This window comes from Paroedura picta, chromosome 11 (assembly GCF_049243985.1).
Source record: "Paroedura picta isolate Pp20150507F chromosome 11, Ppicta_v3.0, whole genome shotgun sequence".
NCBI classification, from domain to species: Eukaryota; Metazoa; Chordata; class Lepidosauria; order Squamata; family Gekkonidae; genus Paroedura; species Paroedura picta.
This window is the reverse complement of record NC_135379.1, coordinates 20368279-20388628: the sequence shown is the minus strand read 5'-3', so window position 1 is coordinate 20388628 and position 20350 is coordinate 20368279. Positions and strand designations below refer to the sequence as shown.

At 39.8% G+C, this 20350-nt stretch overlaps 1 protein-coding gene across 3 annotated transcripts; it reads left to right on the top strand.

Annotated features, from left to right (window-relative positions):
- The first annotated feature begins 35 nt into the window (after positions 1–35).
- On the top strand, positions 36–19369 carry LOC143820302 (1-aminocyclopropane-1-carboxylate synthase-like protein 1). 3 transcript variants are annotated; one of them, XM_077302928.1, is made up of 14 exons: positions 36–336; positions 1751–1810; positions 2348–2418; positions 4052–4121; positions 4997–5063; positions 6138–6235; positions 6925–7002; positions 9571–9671; positions 11739–11825; positions 13404–13449; positions 15143–15284; positions 16337–16479; positions 17171–17324; positions 18390–19369. In XM_077302928.1, the coding sequence occupies exons 1-14, from the start codon at positions 184–186 to the stop codon at positions 18569–18571; spliced, it is 1452 nt and encodes a 483-aa protein (XP_077159043.1). In that variant the 5' UTR covers positions 36–183; the 3' UTR covers positions 18572–19369. The 3 variants fall into 3 exon arrangements, with proteins under 3 accessions (XP_077159043.1, XP_077159045.1, XP_077159046.1); XM_077302931.1 differs by lacking the exon at positions 36–336 and adding an exon at positions 868–1161; XM_077302930.1 differs by lacking the exon at positions 1751–1810.
- The last annotated feature ends 981 nt before the right edge of the window (positions 19370–20350 follow it).

Sequence of the window (20350 nt, the reverse complement as noted above, 5' to 3'; positions counted from 1 at the left end):
CGGAGGGCGCCATAAGCCTCCAGAGCCATCTCCATCAGGCAGGCGGCTGGGGCGGCCAAGAGCGGCGCCCTTTCTGATATCCTTCCGCCCCGCCATCCTGCCGCGAAGAAAGACGCTTGCGCCTCCTTTGGCTGCGGAAGGCTGCGGCGTCCCTCGGCTTCCCCCTGCTTGACCCGGGAGGGGATGGCCGAAAGCGCGGGGCTCGAGGGAGAGGCGGCCGGCCGCCGCGGGCTCTCGGCTCGGGGATCCCTCATCGCCGGCGGCGCGGGGGGGCTGCTGGAGAAGGGCTTCGACATGTACATCAGGGACCCCTTCGACGCCGAGCGGAACCCGCAGGTGAGGGGCGCCCGTCCCCTCTCCGGGCCCGCACGGAGGACCCCGCTCGGCCTGCAGAGAGAGAGGGATGCTGCCGGGCGACTGGGGCTTTACGGGGCGTTCCCGGGAACTGCGGCAGGGTCTGGGGGTTGCCTGGCTCCCCCTCGCACCGGCCAGGGATGGGATGGGATGGGATGGGGGGGGGGGCTGTCGGGGTGCCAAACCCCGGCTGGGGATTTGGGGATGGAGCCTGGAGGGACGCTAGAGGCGTGCAATGCCGCAGACTCCACCCTGCCAAGCATCCATTTTCGCCAGGGAGCTGACCTCTCTAGTCTGGGGATGAGCTGTAGCCACAGGGTATCCCCCGGGCTCCCTTGGAGCGTGGCCTCCCGAGGAAGGGATGGGAGGGATGAAAATGGACTTTGGTGTGGGATGCTTGGGGGGCCGGGGGGGGGGCAGAAGGGAAGGAAATCGGTCGTGTGGATGCACAGTTCTGGGGTGGGGAGGGGGGAGTGCAGAATGGTTTGGGGAAGTGTAGTAAAACGGAAGACCCGAGTTAAGGATAGATGTTGCAGAGGGGAGGGAGGGAGAGCGGTGTTGAAAAATAACATGTTTTTGGCTAGGAAAGTGTCGGGGTTCTTAAACAATGGAATATGTGGATGTTCTCGAAAAATAAACATAAAGAAAGGGGTGTGGGAGGGAATTTTTTTTGTGTGTGTGTGTGTGGGAGAAAATGTGGGGAATAGCCCTGAGCTAAGCGGGTCTTGAGAGATTGGAAAAGGATATGCAGCTATCCATCTGCTTTGAAGCGTGGCTACAGTTGTCAGGGGCAAAGGATGCTTCCAGGTAAATAAGCTTTATGGAGGACAGAATTTTGGGGCAGTGAAAGAACACTGGCAGAAGTACTGATCCTTTCCAGCTGTGCTCCACGGTCACGGTGCCACCCTGAGTCCAAGCAGAGGTAGTTCAGTCTGGTTTGCACAAATAGGATGATGACGTTATTCCCTGACCTGAAATCCCCTCCTGAGGAAACTGCTTGTACAGCTTTTTCTCACTGTTAGTCTAGGCTGTGGAAGAATTGAGTATGGGCATAAAACTATAGTCCTGCATAAGAAAGCATTCATAAGATGTCCATAGAAAATGGGAAGAGATTGCTAATGGGATATATTGATTTTAAAATGCAGTAGTAGATTGCTGTTGATAAATGCAACTGCTTTTTGCACTATATTTTAGTTTTGCTCCTCAAGACTGTATACAATGTTGCTTCTTTGCTTATAAAGTGGGAAAACAGTTTCACTGTAGTAGCATATTTCTACATTATCTTTTGATTCATTAGTTTTCTAGCCAGGAGAGTGAGCAGTAAAATTATCAAGATTTTCCATGTTGGTGTGGAATAACATTAATGCAGCTATTTAATGCATTATTTTGTTCCCAGGGCATTTTGAATTTTGGAACAAGTGAGAACAAGCTTTGCTATGATTTAATACAGGGAAGGGTAAGTTTGGCTACACACTCAAATAGTGTAGGTTACAGTCCTTGGGAATCATAATTTGCATATGTGGTTGTGATTTGTTAAGAAATAGTAAAATGTTGTATAATAATGCTAAATATGCAACAATGAACCTGCTGCATTAATAACCAATGATTCAGTGTAAGTCAAGGAGGATCATGGGGATATATTCCGTGATGCATTCTAGACGACTGATTCAGTAATGAATTCCTGTGTTCAATATAATAATGAGGTACATTTTTCTCCTCAGCCTCTCCTGCTAGTCTGAGTAGAACCATATGGTACAATAATGCACGTGTTAATCTTCAAGTAGGATGAAGGGGAAGATGCAATGGTGCAGTCCTGAGCATACTTAAACCATTCCAAGTCACTGAAGCCAGGGGGTGTAACTCTGCTTAAGATTGTTTGAAAGCTGGTTAATTACTTGAACCCTTTGTCACCAAGAAATAATTCTTGAATAAATTGATGAGAACCAGCTATGAATGGAAAAGTCCTTAATTGCCTTTTAAAATGTATCAACAGCTCACAAAACCTGACATGAGTTATCTTGAGCCTCATTTACTGCAGTACTCCGATACACAGGGCATTAAAAGGTATGATTAATTCAAAATCATGATATTTGGGTGCAATTTCTCATACTATTAATGTTGTGCCACATCCATCTAAAATGATAAAATGCTGTTTGACAACTATGGTACCACCTATTGCTTGGTTTACTGTGTCTTACTTTTTATTGGGGTTTAGAAAGTGACTTACACCATTGGTAATCTTTATTTTTTTTACATTTTGCAATATTAACTTAAAGCCATGAAAAAGAATTAAAGCCAAAGAACAGAGGGTATTATGCACTTACTAATGTTCACTGAAGTCAATCTGCTTACCCTTTTAAATCACCCCTTTTAAAAACAGTCCCGTTTATGCATGTGCACTGAAACTGTGTTTTTTTGTACACCATAGTAGACTCTAGTAAACAATTATACATTTGAAACAGTTACTCTGACAAATCCTCAAGTGAAAGGTACTTCCTCCATTATACTGGATGCTCATTGGTAGGCTATGGTCAGCTGCAATGTCACATGACTGCTACTCTGATGTATGCTGCTCAGAGGCCCTCATGGGAATTGTAGTTCATGAACTTCAACAAGAAATTCCTGCTGGGACACTACAGCCTTTTTAATGCCAAACACTACCACCTTTCCCCCTTTTAGGTATACTGTTCCTCTTAGAGAGTGGATTGAAATACGTCTGAGGGAATGACAGAATGACTTTCCGCTGGTATAATGTTGTAATAGCAGAGGTAGGAGGGGCTGAGCTGAACAAGGAGTGCCTCAAGCTCCCATTGGTGGATGAGGGACAACAAACAGAAAAGGGCTTTCTATTCACCTATTGGTGTATGATAGCACAGGGAGGAGAGAAAAACATGCCATTTATGCATGCAGAAAAAAGGCATCCCAGGAACCAGTGTAAAGAAAAAAGTCATAGCAAAGCTAGTTTACTGAATGACAATCACACACTCTCAGCCACTTATAGGGTTGTGGTGTGGAGGAAGAGAGAACAGTGTAAGATGCTTTAGGTCTCTGTTGTAGAGAAAGGCAGGGTATAAATTAAATAAATAAGACCATCTGTCACATGTCAGGATGCACAAACTAATTTCCTAAGAATTCAGGGAAATTGGGACCATGGTGCAGTGGAAGAAAAGACATGCAGTTTTCCTAACCTGAAATGAGGGTCAGTTCTAGTCAGGAAAACAGCACAGCATAAAGGCTGGAGCCTCTTCTCCCACCATGCCACAGTCTGGGTTCAAGTCAGGATGCATTTGCTATTGGGAAATGGATAGATTTATTAAAATATGGCTCCAAGACAGCTACAAAACTCACAAATTGGGCAATGAGCTCCTGGCATTGTTGACATGTGACCGATGTTCTTAAGGTCAGGTCAAAAGCCTGGACCTGACCGTCAGGGGGAGGGGGAATCTAGTTTGGCCTTGAGCCATGCCAGGAGCAGATTCGCAATGTGGTACTTGCCTGTTTCTCTTTCTTTACCAAATGTAGCATTAGCATAAGCACTGTTTCTTAATTTTTAAATCACTACAGCCAAGAATGTGTGTTCTACTCCTCTAAACAGAATCACACCCACCTTTCTGTTAAAATATTTTATTATGATTATGAACTGTTTAATGCCAGTGATGTGGTACTATCTATTAATTTTATTGATTTTACACTTCAGCTTCAGAGAAGAAATTGCAAAGTTTCTTACTGAGTACGCAAAAGCTCCATCAGCACTGGATCCAGAACATGTAAAGTACCAAAGTATTATTTCTGTTTAATATTGTGACAGTTTATGGAGCTTTACTTGCGTTATTGTCACTTTTCTCATTTTTTTTGAAACTCTGCAATACTGAAAATTGATGGGATTTTTATAGACAATTGATAATAATGAATATGTTTTTTTTAAATCTTAAGACATAGCAAGTACCAAAGAGAAACAAAAAATTATGTGTGTCCCATTTTCCTTCAGAGAGCTTAGATCAACTTGTATAAGGCTATGAAGTTGTTTATTTGTTTTGCTAACTGGCTCAGTTAAATGCCAGTATAAATGCTGGCTAATTCTTGCTGGCTAATTCTTTTGCTAAGAGTCATTAAAACAATCACCTGGAAACACTTTTTTTCTGTTTCCTTCTGTTTACTTTAAAGAAATAGTTGTTTACTAAATTTAGCTAGTGGATTATCACAGTATGTAAAGTGAGTAGGCCATGTGCAGTATCCTTCTCAGAAATGGTTGTATTGACTCTGGCATCTTTGCTTGTGACATACCAAGTAAAAATAAACTACCACTAGAAAGCAGGCTCAAAAAATCTGAACTAGAAAACAGTATGACATCAGGGATTTTTCTATTGGTCTAAGTGACATACACTTTCCTAATTTTGCTTATATAATGGCCCCTATAAGGATTCTGAATACAAGAATGATTGGATTCCAACCAATAGGATCCATATGAAAAGTAGGGGTGGAAAGACAATGCTTGAGTTTTATGATATAATGACTCACCTTTTTAAAAAGTTGTGTGAATCACCGACACCTGGATGTGCAAACTTGTTTTAGGTTTAAAGAAAATCAGAGCTTTGGTGGTTTGGCAGTCTTGCTAATTGTAATTTGATATCTTTTTTATAAGATCATTGTAATGAATGGCTGCTGTGCGGTCTTCGCTACTCTTTCAACTGTGTTGTGTGATCCTGGAGGTAAGAAATTTACAGTTCAACTCTCCGCCTAACTGACCTCATAGGATTGTAGCATGCAGAGTTACATTCATTAAAGTTAATGGACTCAGAAGGGTGTAATTCTGTTTAGGATTATAGAATCTGATGTTTCAGTATTTTCATGAAAATGCAGTTCCTTTTTTATTATGCTTATCTGGGAATAATAGCCAAATTTCATGCTGGACAATGTTTTTGCCTTATTGAAAATATGCCTTAAGAAAATTTCCTAATTTCTTAATGTGAAATTCATAAAATCTAAAAAATATTCTGTGCCTCTCCCATCCCAAATTATTATGGGTTATGGTGAAGTCTGCATAAATAATAAATTGAGAAGAAGAAGAGCTGGTTATTATATGCCGCTTTTTTCTACCCAAAGGAGTCTCAAAGCAGCTTACAATCACCTTCCCTTTCCTCTCCCCTTAACAGACACCTTTGGAGGAATGTGAGGCTGAGAGAGCCCTGATATTACTGCTCAGTCAGAGCAGCTTTATCAGTGCTGTGGTGAGCCCAAGGTCACCCAGCTGGCTGCATGTGGAAGAACGGGAAATCAAACCCGGCTCGCCAGATTAGAAGTCCACGCTCCTAACTAGGGTTGGGCATTTCGGCGTCCAAAGTGGCCATTCCCGCCTGAAGCAGCCAGTGCTGCAGCATGAGGAAGAGGGGAGGCACAGACGCTGGCGCGCCAGTCAGCACACACACACAGGTTCACTGTGCGCCAACCGGCGTGCCTGCGCTTCCCGTCTCCCCCCCTCCCTGCAGCACAGGCCTAATACTAACCACTACACCAAGCTGTAAGAAAGAAAAATAATTATTAAAAGAAATTGTATATTGGGAGGCTTGGGGGGGGGAGTCAAATGTATCCTAATATTGATTTTGAAACTTCACATAATTATGGCTCAAACAATACTTTCTCTGCTCTTTGGCACCACTCATTCAGACAGTATAAACACATACTAAAAGATTTTGGAAGTAATAGTCTGATGTGTGCCTAGTACTAATTTTTAACAGATGGCAAACATGTTTCTGTGAAATCTTCACTGTGCTTTTTTGTTGCAGATGGGTATCTGATTCCTGCTCCATATTACGGTGGCATAAATTCCAAAACTTGGCTGTATGGTGGAATGCAGCCTGTTCATGTGCCCTTGTTCAGTGAGGTAAAACTTTTTTTATTGAAGGCTCTCATTGTTTTATTTATTCATTTAGAAACCTGCTTTAGAAACCTGCTTGAGACACCTTACAAAATTCAACATGATAAAAATAAAACATTAAAATCTATTCATTAAAATTCAGCATTAAAAGCCTGAATGGAACCAAACAGTTTGGCCTGGTATTTTAAAGAGAGTATTCTTTAAAGCAGAGGTGGACCTCAAGAGAGGAGAGCATTTCAGTAGTGAGGTGCCACTACTGAAGAAGCTCTGTCTGGTTGTCACCTCCTTCACCTGTGGAGGCTGGGCCTCAGAGAGCAGAGCTTGTGAGACAGATTTTAACAATACGGGAGGAGGCAGTCCATACAGTAACCTGACCCCCAGGTCTTTTACGGCAGTGGTAACCAACCTGTGGTCCTCTAGATGTTCATGGACTACAATTCCCATGAGCCCCTGCCAGTGTTTGCTGGCAGGGGCTCATGGGAATTGTAGTCCATGGACATCTGGAGGACCACACAGATTGACTACCCCTGTTTTACGGGCTTATAGGCAAGAACCAGCACTTTGAATTGGGCCTGGAAACAAATGGATAGCCCATGCAGATCTTTCAGCACTGGGATGATGAACTGATTATAAATTGATGACCAGATATGTTTGTTTACAGTTTAACATGATTACATGTTTTAAATTTTATGCAGGTGACTAAGGATGATAGTCGTCCATTTCAGTTAACAATTGAAAAATTAGAAATTGCATATAAGCAAGCCACGGAGCAGGTAAGAATATTTTAAACTGAATTCAGGTTGGTGTAAATTTAATGACTATGGGTTGTATCTGGTCAACTTTTGGCAGAAAAGATGGATTTCTCCTACATTCCCAACCCCAGCAGTCCCTTTCAGCCTCTGAAAATATTCTAGAGTTGTGGGAAGTATGTGGGTAGCCTTTTAGCTGGGGTGGGTGGGGGCTGCAGGCTCTGAAATATTCTTCTCTTACATTGGGACATTGGATCTGTAGACAGGAGTAAGATGTGCACCAATTTTGCCTTTTGTCTCATGAACGGCATAGCTGTCTGTCTGTTCTTGCTACGTTTATTTCAAAAATAATATAGAATTGAGGTGGATTGATATAGGGAGGGGAAAATGTGGCGAAACTACATCTGTCAAATCTTTCTGTTGGCGTTCAGTTGGGTCCACCTCGTCTCCTTCGCGATGAAAATGGACAAGTTTCCATATAATATATTATTAATATTGCAAACATATGCCAAGAGACTGCAGTCTAAGCCCATTGATTTCACTGGACTTGGATTTGAATAACTTCACAAGGTCGCACCGTAAGGCTTGTAAATACAAATATTTAAATGAATAGCAGTAATGCTGGCTATAAAAATGGTCTTCTTTCTCCATCCTTTCTTTATATTGCTGTTTAAAATTTTCTTTTGAAAATCTATAAGACAATAGTGTTGTTGCTAGTTCAATATATCACATGTCATATCGTAAGCAATCTTAACAGTTAAAGAACAAATTCTAAGCAAACAGTATTAAAAAGCTGCTAGATTTGCGTCCAGTAGAACCTTAGAGACCAACAAGATTTTTGAGGTGCAAAATTTCAAGAGTCAAAGCTTCGTTTATTAGATATCATTAATAAATGAGAAAATCCTTTTTAAATCAAAGATTTTTCTGCAGGTTACATGCAGAAGAATTGCAGAGTGACCTTTTTATATAATCAAGTCTGATAAGAACATCATAAAATATTCAAAGCCTTTTTATGCATTGCATTTCTGAAATAGTTTAAATAGGTAGCTAAGAAATTCCCTGTCAGTTTTAACAACATCTCTGCCTCCCAGGGAAAACATCAGTCTTCTTTTATATATCTATTTTTATTATTTTTATTGGGCTTATACTTGACTACTATAGTCTCATTAGAAAATTTTTGCAATTGATCGGGGCCCTGGAAATTGGCACCAAAATAGTTACAATTCTTTGAAGACAAAATATAAATTCAGCAATGTGAATAAACTATACAAGTTAGAAACTTTAATTTTTGGACAGTTTGTTGTTCATAAGACCAAGAGTCCAGTAGCACCTCAAAGACAAATAACAGGAGCTGGCTTAATAGGATTAGGTGTGATGTGCAGAGAGATGGTAGGTGTGGAGAAATCATCAATTCCTCCATGCCTACTATCTGCACATCACATTAGGACATGTCATTTGCCTGCCAATGTCATTTGGCATTTGAAATTATTCCATGTTCCAATATATAGGACAGATGGACTCACCTGCTACCTGCCACAACTTTTGTTACTTTAAGTTGCTACTGGATTCTTGCTCCTGCCAGAGATAGACTAACACAGCTACCAATCGTCTTGTGCTTAGTTTTTTTTGTAATGTGTGGAATTTGCTGATTAAAAACAATTTGATACTGAATAGACCTGGGCCTTCAGGAATAAAGGAAACTGATGACTGAGAGATTTGATTAGTATGAGGTGGATTTAAAATGAGCCCCAAGCTGGTTCTCCTAGAGGAGAAGTGTGTAAAGCTCAATTTATATATATTTTTAAGATAGTTGAAGAAATTCTTGTTGCTGACTCTTCACTGTGCAGTCTCTGTTTCTTATACCATTGATACAGGGAACAAAGCCATTGCAGTGGGGATTGACTTAGTTGTGACAAAAGGTTGGATCCAGCAGTAATTTTTACCGATAAATTACTTCCCCCTCCCCCACTGTAGCATAAAACGCTTTTCAGAATGCTGCTCCCGGGATCCCCAGGAACAGGGCAAAAAATGAGTCAGAGATCAGCACGGAAGAAGGGAATTGGTGAAACACATCCCTCCAGTAGAAATTACTGCTGACTCCAACTCATAAACTGTTGGTTTTAGTAGGGCATACAATGGTGTGGCATAGCATTTTCAGGATTTTCTATCTAAGAATTAAGACTTTTAATGGAATATTCTTTGTAATTTCACTTTGTTTTAATGTATATGAAATAGCTCAGTTAATAATTTTCTTATTTTGCCTAAAGATGTTTGGTGAATAGTGGAATCATTATACTATGATTTGGATTGTAGTATCAGTATGGTTTATTGCATGGTTTATTTTAAATGTCTTTTAAAGAGTGGTGTTAAAATAAATACTTGACTTCCTGAAATGTGTATCGTTAAACAAAAACATCTGAACTAGTAAAATATTATGACAATAGAATGTATTTTTGATTACAGAATCTTGGATTAATGTGCAATCAACTAACCATAATACTTGGCATTAATACAATGGCAACTTTGCAGGCTCATGGTCCTATCATGGGACATCGTGTTGGGGTCTCCGACTATCAGTTTTTCTTTTTTCAGGGCATCCGAGTCAGAGCATTAATCCTGATCAACCCTCACAATCCATTAGGGGACATTTACCCAGCACAGTTACTGAAAGAATGTCTAGAGTTTGCGCACAGGTTTGAGTCCTAGCGCTCTTTGTTTGGGCTTGTACTTTTCCATGATGCAGATTGTTAGTTATAAAACTGATTTTGGTAATCTCCTTATTTCATTTGGCATATGATCCTCCAAGAATTAATGTTTAAAATAAAACATGTTAGTTATTCATTAGACTTTGTATGGTCATTGGTAAGGGGAAATATTGGTTCTTAAAATGTAAATGGTTCTTAAAATGGTAAAATGTAAAACCTACAGTCGCTATTGTGTTTGATCCTAAATAACAAAGCTCTTTAATTTGGATATCTTGATAGTTAAATAATTAAAGCTTATGCCATAAAAATAAAAATCGGTGATTACCAAACAGATGCCTTGATTTGAAAATATAGCCTTGTACAAGTTTATGCTGTGTGTTTATCAAATGAGGCTGATGATCAGAAGATATTTATTTTATTTATTTATTTATTTATCATACTTATATACCGCCCTCCCCGGAGGCTATAATTTTTGGCCAACCTGTAGAGGTCTTGCAGTGCAACCCTAAGTAAGATTACTCTAAAACCATTGATTTAGGGCTTTTCTGCATCCTCATTTTCTTATGTGTCCCTATTGGTGTTTTCTTTGGGGTGGGATTGTTTTCTTTTCCTAATGTGTTTTGCTCCCTCTAGTGGTCAATTTGATATGCATTAATGTATGTCCGGCATAAAAACCTGTAGGTTTTTACACTGGGCATATACTGATGTAATGTTGAGTCAACTGCTAGTGAAAGCAAAACACATGCAGAAAAGACACACACACGCACCCTGCCCCAAAACAATACAAGAACTTATTCTGTACCTTACTTATTACCTGAAGGAGTCTCAAAACAGTTTACAACTGCCTACTCTTCCTCTCCCCATGACAGAGACCCTGTGAAGTAAGTGAAGCTGAGGAAGCTCTGTGAGAACTGTGACTGGCCCAAGGTCACCCAGCTGGCTGCACAGGGATTGGGGAGTCAAACCTGGTTCTCCAGATTAGAGCCTGCTGCTCTCAACCACTACACCAAGGGACACACAAGTGAAGAAAATGAGAATGCAGAAGAGCTTTTAGACTGGAGTGGATCTGCCTAGGATTGCATGGCATATGGCACCTGAATTAATCTTCCTCGGAAGAACTTTCATATATTCTTGTTATTTCTCTAAGGGCCACATTCTAAGTTCTAATTTTGTTCCACAATGGATTCTTGCTTTCGTCAGGAAAACATTGATTTTGCATGTAGTTTTGTCTAAGTTAGAATGCAGAATAATACAGATGCACTGGGAAACCAATATGCCATATTGGTTTCCCAGTGCATCTGTATTATTCTATATTTGTTTCTTCACTGGGCCCCTCCCCTCCCAGTTCATAAAGTTAGAATGCCAGCATTTGGATATGTACTTAATGACCAACCTGATGGAAACAGGATAGCATTTTTTTAAAGATATAGTAAGTTGATACATCTTAAATTTCGGAGACTCCTAGGTAAAATTGCAGCTGTTATAATAATTTTCATCATGTTTGTGAAATCTCAAAGGGTCACATTCCTCCGTCCCACTCCAGGGATCACCCTGTAGACCTCAGGCTGTAGTCTGCATCTGGCATTTCATGTACTTCAAAGCTTTTCATTTTTGGACAGAGATTGCTTTTATATTTCTCTCTCTTGTACATTCTTTGGAATGCCTGCTAAAATTATTGTAGAAGAATAGTTTGGTCTGTACTTTTTTGGCTTTTACTTTGGAGATGCTCTAAGAGAGGTGCCTGGTGAGTTTTCAAGCATTATTTTGCTTGGTTTTAACTTGGTTATAGTAATGCCAAATAGGAAAATACAAAATACCTTATTTGCTTAGCCAAGAACTTTAGGTGTTTAGAGGATCTTTGCTGGGAAGAGTAACTTCATTTAAAAACAAGTTTATAATCCAGTCTCTACTTGTATCTTTAGGATATAGCTAACTTGGATGAACATAAAATTAAATATACAGGCTTATGAATTATCTCCTAAGGTGCAGTTGCAATAATAAGGCAATTTTAAATTCACCCACTGAAATATATTTTTGTGTCTCTTATGTATATAGATATAAATTACACATAATAATGGATGAGATTTACATGCTGTCTGTATACACTGATACCATCTTCACAAGCATCCTAAGCTTAGATAGGTAAGTTTACATTTCTGGTCCTGTCAAAAATGATGTGCGTATATAAATCTTCATATGCAACCATAGTCTGTCCTGCTGCCTTCATAAATCATACTTCAGAACAATTACTGCAGATACAGAAACATTAAATTACTGGGAATCTGAAAACTCTTTTTGACCTGCTGTTGCTTTGTAGCTGACTCTTTAATTCATTGATTTTCTGTCCCATGAAGTAGACTGCTTCACATTTCTGAAACCATATTCTAAATACAGTGGCTATAATCTGTTCCCTCAGTGGGTTGCCTGCTTAACTCCTTTACACCCAGCTGTGTTACATTATGGCAGGTCATTCAGTAAAAAGCCAAAATGCTCTAATGCAGTGGTTCTCAACCTTCCTAATGCTGCAACCCTTTAATACAGTTCCTCATGTTGTGGTGACCCCCAACCATAAAATTATGCAAGTGTTCTTTCTCAGAAATTAAATTGAAACTGACCAATGGCCTGAAGGTCCATTGTTCATGATTGTATATAAATTGGTTTCTTTCCTGGGGTTTCTCAGTTCTGCCTCTTGTCCCACCATGCCAATCTTGCTCTTTTCCGCTGCTCCAGACAGATGAATGCTTTGTCTCTATCTACCCTGCAAGGCTGTTGTGTGGATGGCGCCCCCCTGACCAAGCTACTTGCCCTGCCACGACCCCTGTGAAAGGGCCGTTCAACCCCCAAGGGGGTCCCAATCCCCAGGTTGAGAACCACTGCTCTATTGCCTTACCTGGAAATGTCTAGTAACATTGTCTTCCTTGAGCACTTGTGTCGATGGTAACTTTGCAGGTAGCTTACATGTTGAAATGTATATGTGGGCTTGAGAGAGAATGGATCACTGGAAGGTTCAGGGTGAGGCTGGGTGAAAACATACGTTATTTACTGAAAGTCTTGCCATAGTATATTGGAAGCCGCAATTTACAGCCACTACAGGGGCAGAAGAGAATGGTAAGGTTGTGCTAGAGCTGTTCCACATTTTCTTTTGCATACCAAAAATATCTGGATTGTGGTTGGTATTCTTTTAAGACTTCAACAGATTTCTGATCTGAGCATGCCATGGGCAGGATATCTTGTGCAACCCAATGTTTTTGTTTATGCAGTAAATAATCTTTGAAATTTTGGATGATGATCTATGTACATTTTAGAAGTGAACCAAATGGTCTGTGAAATACCTGTTCCCTCCACATACATAATTGCTCTGCAAAAACCTTTCTCAAAATTGTTTGTGTTAGCAAAAAAAAATTCATACTGTTTCAGTATCATACATAAAAGATTGTGTGCCAGTATTCATATAATTAGAACCTAAAGATTGACACTATACAACATTAATTTGATACAGATACTTGTGTGCAATGCAAGGTGCAGGTAAATGTGTACATACACACAGTTAGTTTTAGTGAATAGTAGAGTTTGGTGCTGATGCTTGTATGTACACTGGACTTATATGCCTGTAGCAGATTTTGCTGGATTAGGATAAAATTCATTCCATAAACTACTTTTATTATATCTGAAGACTATTTATGCCTATAAAACGTTAATTTTGTGAAAAAAACTTTTAAGTTTACCAGATCCTGACCGGACACATTTTATGTGGGGATTTAGCAAGGTAGGTTTGGAACATTTATTCTGTTCTGTTTTTCAGGTGTATGATAGAAACCTAAGTTTGTGTTAACAGTTTTAATGATTCAGAAGAGCAAGCATCTTTAAAGAATGCAGTAAGAATAGCTGACAGTAGTTGTGTACCAATTTCTAGGTATTGTTTTGTAAAACGTAATCTAATTTGAAACGTAATTTTGAAAATGATGTTCCATAGCTAGTCTGTGTGACCTCTTTCAGTCATGACATAGTTTTTTTTATAATCTTTATTTCTTTAAAGAACAGAAGGTTATATCCAATTAATACTGATAGAGGAAGAGATTCTTTAACTGGTGTATCAGACTTGTTGGATACTGCCATTGAAACTAACCCTGACCATTGCTGTTGGTGTCTGACTTCAGTGATGCATAGCATCTCTTCCCATGGGCTAGTAGAATCCCTGTTGTCTATATTTAAGAACTGCTTTGTAAGTTTATTTATGAACCACTTTGTTTTTGATGATTTATGATCTAATTCCAAATGAGTTCTTAAAGGTGAAAATAACACTAAAAGCCAAAAATGTGCACAAAAACATTCAAGGGGGAAAATAAAGCAAACTAACATAAAAGCAGGCTAAACTAATCCAGATAATCACCATACTTTAAAAGTTTGCTTTAAAATTCAACTAAATAGTTCATTTTCAGGAGGTAAACTATCTCAAATCCGGCCAACATAGTGTGGTAATGAATTCAGCAGTTATGACTGAAAGGTGATCTATAAATCAAAAAGTTAGTGAATGGATTGGTTAACATAAAATAAGTGATTCCAAAGTAAGCATTCTCATTTAAAGAGCATAATGCTTTGATGAATCAGGCTACGGTTCACCTAATCTAGTATTATTTATAAGAATCCCAGCAGTCACTGGTGATGGATATTCTGCCGAGCTCTGGCTAGGGTATGATTTGGGCTCAGTTCAGACATCGTTTAAACCTACAGCTAGTGTGATTGTGTAAATGCAGGCTCCTCCACTGGCCCTGTGCAAACATGCTTTGACTGTGATCTTTATGAAAAGATTACGCCAAGCCAGGGTAGAAGAACACTTCAGCAAAATGGAGAAAGATATGGAAAGTAACTGCAAGATAATTCATTTCTGTTTTGGGTACCAAACCGGAGCAACTCCTCCACGTGGAAGAAATCAAGGACTCTGTTTACATTGTGAATCGCTTATCTGTAGCATCCAGTAGCAAACTGAGTATCTGTTCTGCTATCCTAAATGCAGAGGGGTAGAGGGGCATAATGGTGTGTTTCACCTCATGGCCTGTCACTACAAACAGGTGGGCTCCACTATGGTGGGTGCAGCTTCTGCATATTGAAGCTCTGCATTGTACTTTCTGTCTGAGACTAGATTTAGGGGAACAGCAGAAATCTCCAAGCTAAGATTTCCAGTCTAGTAAGCACTGACTTACCAAACCACTTTGGGGAAAGACTCTTCAAATTCTCTTGCTTTAGTTAATATTCTTTTTTTAAAAAAGATGTTTGTAAAGCACTAAGATGCTTGCATGAAAACTAAGAAATTCCACCTCCATTATAAAAATAAGAAATATATTAGAAATTGATTTTCACTTTCATTGTGAATAATACAAGTATATATTTTGCATATTATTTTTGATTGAAAATTAAACTGTTCTTTGCTCTCCTCCCACCACCCCCTCCCCCCAAAAAAGGATTTTGGCATGTGTGGTGTCAGAGTTGGCGTACTATATACAAGAAACGATGAAGTCAGGAAAGCTGTTAATAAGCTGGCAGTTTTTCATGGGTGTCCTGGACCAGTGCAACATGTTCTCAGCCAGTTTCTCAGTGACAGAGGTTAGTAAATTTAACAATGGTGCTGTTCATATCTAATTCTCATGTTTGTATGCATGAGTCTTAAGATTGCATTCAGACATCATAGTAAGTTGAAATTAAGCTGCGCACATGAATCAGAGTTCTTTCTGAATTTGTCTTCAGGCCTTATTTTTTTTCTTACACTCCCCTTTTTGCATGACCTACCCTAGTTAGAAACTTATTTGGCTTACCTGGATTATACAAATGCAGGTTTGTAGCTTAACCAAAGCACCATGTACACACACCCCATCTTGGATTAATATCCCAGTTGATATAGGAACAGGATTGCAAATTACCGGATGGGAAATGGCTGGAGATACAGAGTTGGTGCGTGGGGAGGAAGGAGTTTCAGGGGAAGAGAACTCAGCAGGTATAATGTAATAGATTCTGCTCTCTCTAACAGAGCTGGGTTTTTTTTCCAGGGAGGCTGGTCTCTGTAGGCAGGAGATCAATTGTAATTCAGGAGATTTCCAGGCCCCACCAGGAGGCTAGCAACCCTGTACTGTGAAGCTAGTACCAGTCACCCACATGGCTACACTTGTATATCATGGGTAACCAGAATTAGTTTCCAAGCAAGATTCTCTGCACAAAGCAAGGAGCAAGCCCAGCAGCGTGCCAAGTCTATGCACATGTTGACTTACAACATCGAATGTCGTCCAAGTGATGAGGAACTAAACATCAGGGAAATCCAGCCATTCCCTTCTTTGAGTGTACCCAACCAAATCCCTTAGTCAAGTTGGAGTGAACAGTTAATTGATACCCTGCTATAATGTAAGAATTATAGAACATTGGATGCAATTCATGTCTCACTGAGGTCAGCAGCTGAAAGGATAAGTTCACCATAGATATTAGCTGTGATGACTTCACAGAACCTCTGTATTCAGGGACAGGCAGTGTCTTCTGTGCCCTACAGTTAGGTCTTTCAGGGGCATTTTGCTGGTTACTCTGCAGGACAGAAACTGGGTTATATTACCAAGGGTTTGTAAAGGAGAAGGAAAAATAGTATTTTTACATTTGTGTTCTTATTTTGACAGAATGGCTGGATAATGTGTTTTTCCCGACCAATAGAAGGAGGCTTAAGGAAGCTCAGAATATTCTTGTGGATGGTCTTGAAGAGATCGGAATACCTGTTTTTAAAAGCTCAGGAGGATTATACATCTGGGCTGACTTCAGAAAAGTATGTGAAAAATTGGGGACAATCAGGAAGGGTTGGCAGAAGAAAATTACTGCTAACTTTTTTTTTTTAAAAAAGCTAATGAGGGAGCGATGCTGAATGTTAGTAATATTTGGCATTTATCTGTGCTGAAAATGCTTATGTACATTGTTTCAATAATCCTTATAATGAGGTTGCAAGAATAGTGAAGCAGTGAACAGTGAAACAGCCTGAGTTTGTAGGGGAAATGTAATTAGAAATGTGGACTTCCTGGCTCATAGTTTTTGCCACTAGAGTGCATCAGGTGGTAGGCAGAAGATAGGCTAGGGTTCAGTGGATACTGGATGTATATATGCAGGTAAGTTCATTTCTATTGGCTGGTGGTCAGAAAGCTGGGTTTGAAGTAACTTTTTAGGAAGGAGTGTATTGGCTGAGAAAACTTACTGGCTAGAGTTAGAAGTTGTAACATAACCTAGATTCCTGGGACAGTTTTGCATCTAATCCTAAAAGAAAAGATATATTATTTTTGCACCGTGCAATAGATCAATCAAGAGAAACAACTGAATGACAAGATATCCGAGTATCTTCAGGGAAGCTCTAATAATTCTGGCCATGTTGATACTTTCTAAGAGAGTAAAGTACTTTGCTGTTTTGGTAATTAATGTGGTTTTATATGATGTTTTATTAATGCGTTATCCTTCATTTTTCTTTTTAGTTCTTAACGTCACAGACATTTGAAGCTGAAATGGATTTATGGTGGAAGCTTCTCCAAGAAAAGCTTCTTATTAGTCCTGGGAAAGCCTTTTGCTGTTATGAACCTGGATGGTTTAGATTGGTCTTCTCTGATTCAGCAGATAAGATTTACTTGTGTAAGAGGTTTTTTTTTCATTCTGAGGCTCAGTATGATACACCCATGAAGAATTTCAGGCTATTAACTCAATTGGAGTTGTACATGTGCAAGGGGAAGTTGCCTTATTAAAAAAAATGTTTTCATTGGGAGGGCCAAAAGCTGATCCTGTGCTTTAAAAGCAGCCTTTGATCAGAAATGATTGAAAGAACCCTGGAAGTGATGGCAGCTGGCCACGCTTCTCTGCCACACACCCCAGGAGTGGCATGTCATTAGAAGTGCCATCTCCACCCACATTAACAGGCAGATTTGAGGAGGATTAAGGGAGAGAGGAGAAACAAGAGGCGGTTTAAGGTGGGAGTAGGTGTTCAGGCTCACCCCCCTCTCAGGTACAGAAACCACAAGATAACTCACTCATGCTTGCAGGAGTGGGGTGGGGGAGCAATGGAAGTGGTTGGTTCCCTGTCTTATGGCCAGATGCATTAAGGCAGGACGGGAAGGGCCGTGGACCTCCTCTAGAGCTTCTGCTCTGGCTTAAGATCTTCAGGAAGGAAAACTTCCAACTGGCATGTAAATATGTGAAAATTATCTATATCAGGGGTAGTCAACCCGTGGTCCTCCAGATGTTCATGGACTACAATTCCCATGAGCCCCTGCCAGCGAAGGCTGGCAGGGGCTCATGGGAATTGTAGTCCATGAACATCTGGTGGACCACAGGTTGACTACCCCTGATCTGTATAACTGTTTCTTTACTAAGCCAAATTACTTGATTGGCTCAGGTCCCTACTTTGTCCTCCATGGGATATTAGGTGGTATGAGACTTCATTTCAGTGGCAACAGACATACAGTGTCTTAAGAGTTCATGAGGCTACAATGCATCTGAAAATTGCCTTTTGACTCCCACAACCTTATGCCAAAATAAATGTATTAGGGTTGGTTGTAATCCAAACCACAAAGAAAAATTCATCACTAATTTCCATGTTTGTGTCCATCCCCCATCCCTCAGTGTTAATGAATACAATAGACTTGTTTTTGTTGTGGTTCTCTGGGGAAAGTAACTGTATTCTCTTATACACTTTATTTTTAGGCATTCAGAGACTTCAGCAAATGCTGTGTGACAAAATGGATGGATCCATTCCCATCTGTTCATCTTCTCCTGTAAAAAAGGAGTATTGTGAATCAGACAACGAACTGTCTAACTACATGAGCACTTCCGTGGACGATGTTTCAGAAGGATGTTCACATCGGGAAAAAATAGCTGTTTTTTAAGAACATGAATAGATGCTTCACTGCTTATGCGTTTGTAACTTCATAGGCATGGCACGCCTTTCCTTTATAGTAACTTCTAGCTACCAACTTGACTAGTGGAATACTTGAATTGTTTTTTATGTTCTTTGGAGGGCAACATGCATTCTTCCTGGAGCGCTGGAGGCTAACTCGGTCTTGACAGCAGCAAATCATGTGCTGAATTCATGAATTGTACAGGGGGTGATGTAAAGTGCAACTTTGTGGGGAGGATGAATTGAGAATGAGCTCAGTACCTATTTAATGACAATATCACACTATACGGGTTCTCTAACACACTGGGAAATGGAATTGGGTACCCTTCCATCCATTTTCCCCTAGTTTTATTGAAATTCGGTCATGCCACTGTCATCCCTAGTTTGGCCTCAATGCATGGCTGCTGCTTCAGGCCTGTTTATGCTTCTTGGCATTTAAACACACTGAAAGCAAAGATATGCTTTGAACACGGACAGCTTGCTTAGTGTATCTTGGTCCAACAGGAACAAAACAACTTATAGTATGTATCTCAAGGTAGCAAATACTGAACTGCCTAATGACTGGCTTCTGATTTTTTTCTGAATTGGAAGCTAGCAAAATGTTTGGTTATTCAGAGTCCTTTAAAACACTGTTAAGATTTCTGAATGTGTGCACAACTGTAACTGCTTTCTAAGAAAGTGTTCAAATTTCTGGATTCATTCTTTGCTTTATAAAACAGTATGTGTTGTACTGTTTAAATAATGCTTCCAAAATTGTAATTTGATATAAAACTGAACCCTGTAAATACTTTTATATAGTTTTCTGGTGTTATTGGCTGTGGAAGGAATGGGGCATAGGGATTAATACTGAATGCTGATATGGCATTAACCAGGGAGTGCTACCAAAAAGTCAGGGACAGGGTGGGGACATGTAGCAATCGGATTTTTTTTCACTCCTGAAACACATAACAGTACTATCTTCAAGAAACAGCTGGGAAAGAAACATGAATTGGCATTCTAAGAAGCACCACTGGGCAGTTTGAACTAGAATTGTACCCCAGATTTATCCTTTATCTGTTTAGTTGGATGTATTGTTCTGTCCCCAGCCCATGGAACCACATATTTCAGATTATTTTGGTTACTCGCTAGTTAATGGTTTTATTAAAATACTCATCAACCATAACAAGAATCTCATCCAGCAGTTCTAAATCTATGCACTATTGGCTTTTGCTATACATAAGAAACTTTTCTAATTTAAAATTGTTATTTTTATAGTAACTCTACAGGGCTTTTTATTTTTAACAGGAAGAACATTTTTGCTTTTTATTAATCATCACTGAAAATAAGCTCTAAAAACATTTTGGTATACAGCATACTTCATAAAGATACCAAGTACCAATGAACAGAACAGTGCAACAGGTCTAGGTTTTTGTTTTAAATAAACTTCATTGTAGGCTAGTTTTAAGCAAGTAGCAGAGTAACTACCAGTGCGTAACTACTGAGCTGAGAAACAATGGGGGGGCAGAAATGCACAAATGGTTCTGAAGGAAAATAAGCCTTTAAAAACTTCTATCCCTCTATGTCGGGTAGTCAAACTGCGGCCAGGGGCTCAGTGGAATTGTAGTCCATGGACATCTGGAGGGCCACAGTTTGACTACCCCTGCTCTATGTAGCGACCATGCAGCTGTTTCACTCTTACATATGACTCAAAGTCTGTATATTAATTTAAGCTCATATTATTCATGAACATTATATATATTTAAAAACTTCCCAGCAGCATTCAAGGAAT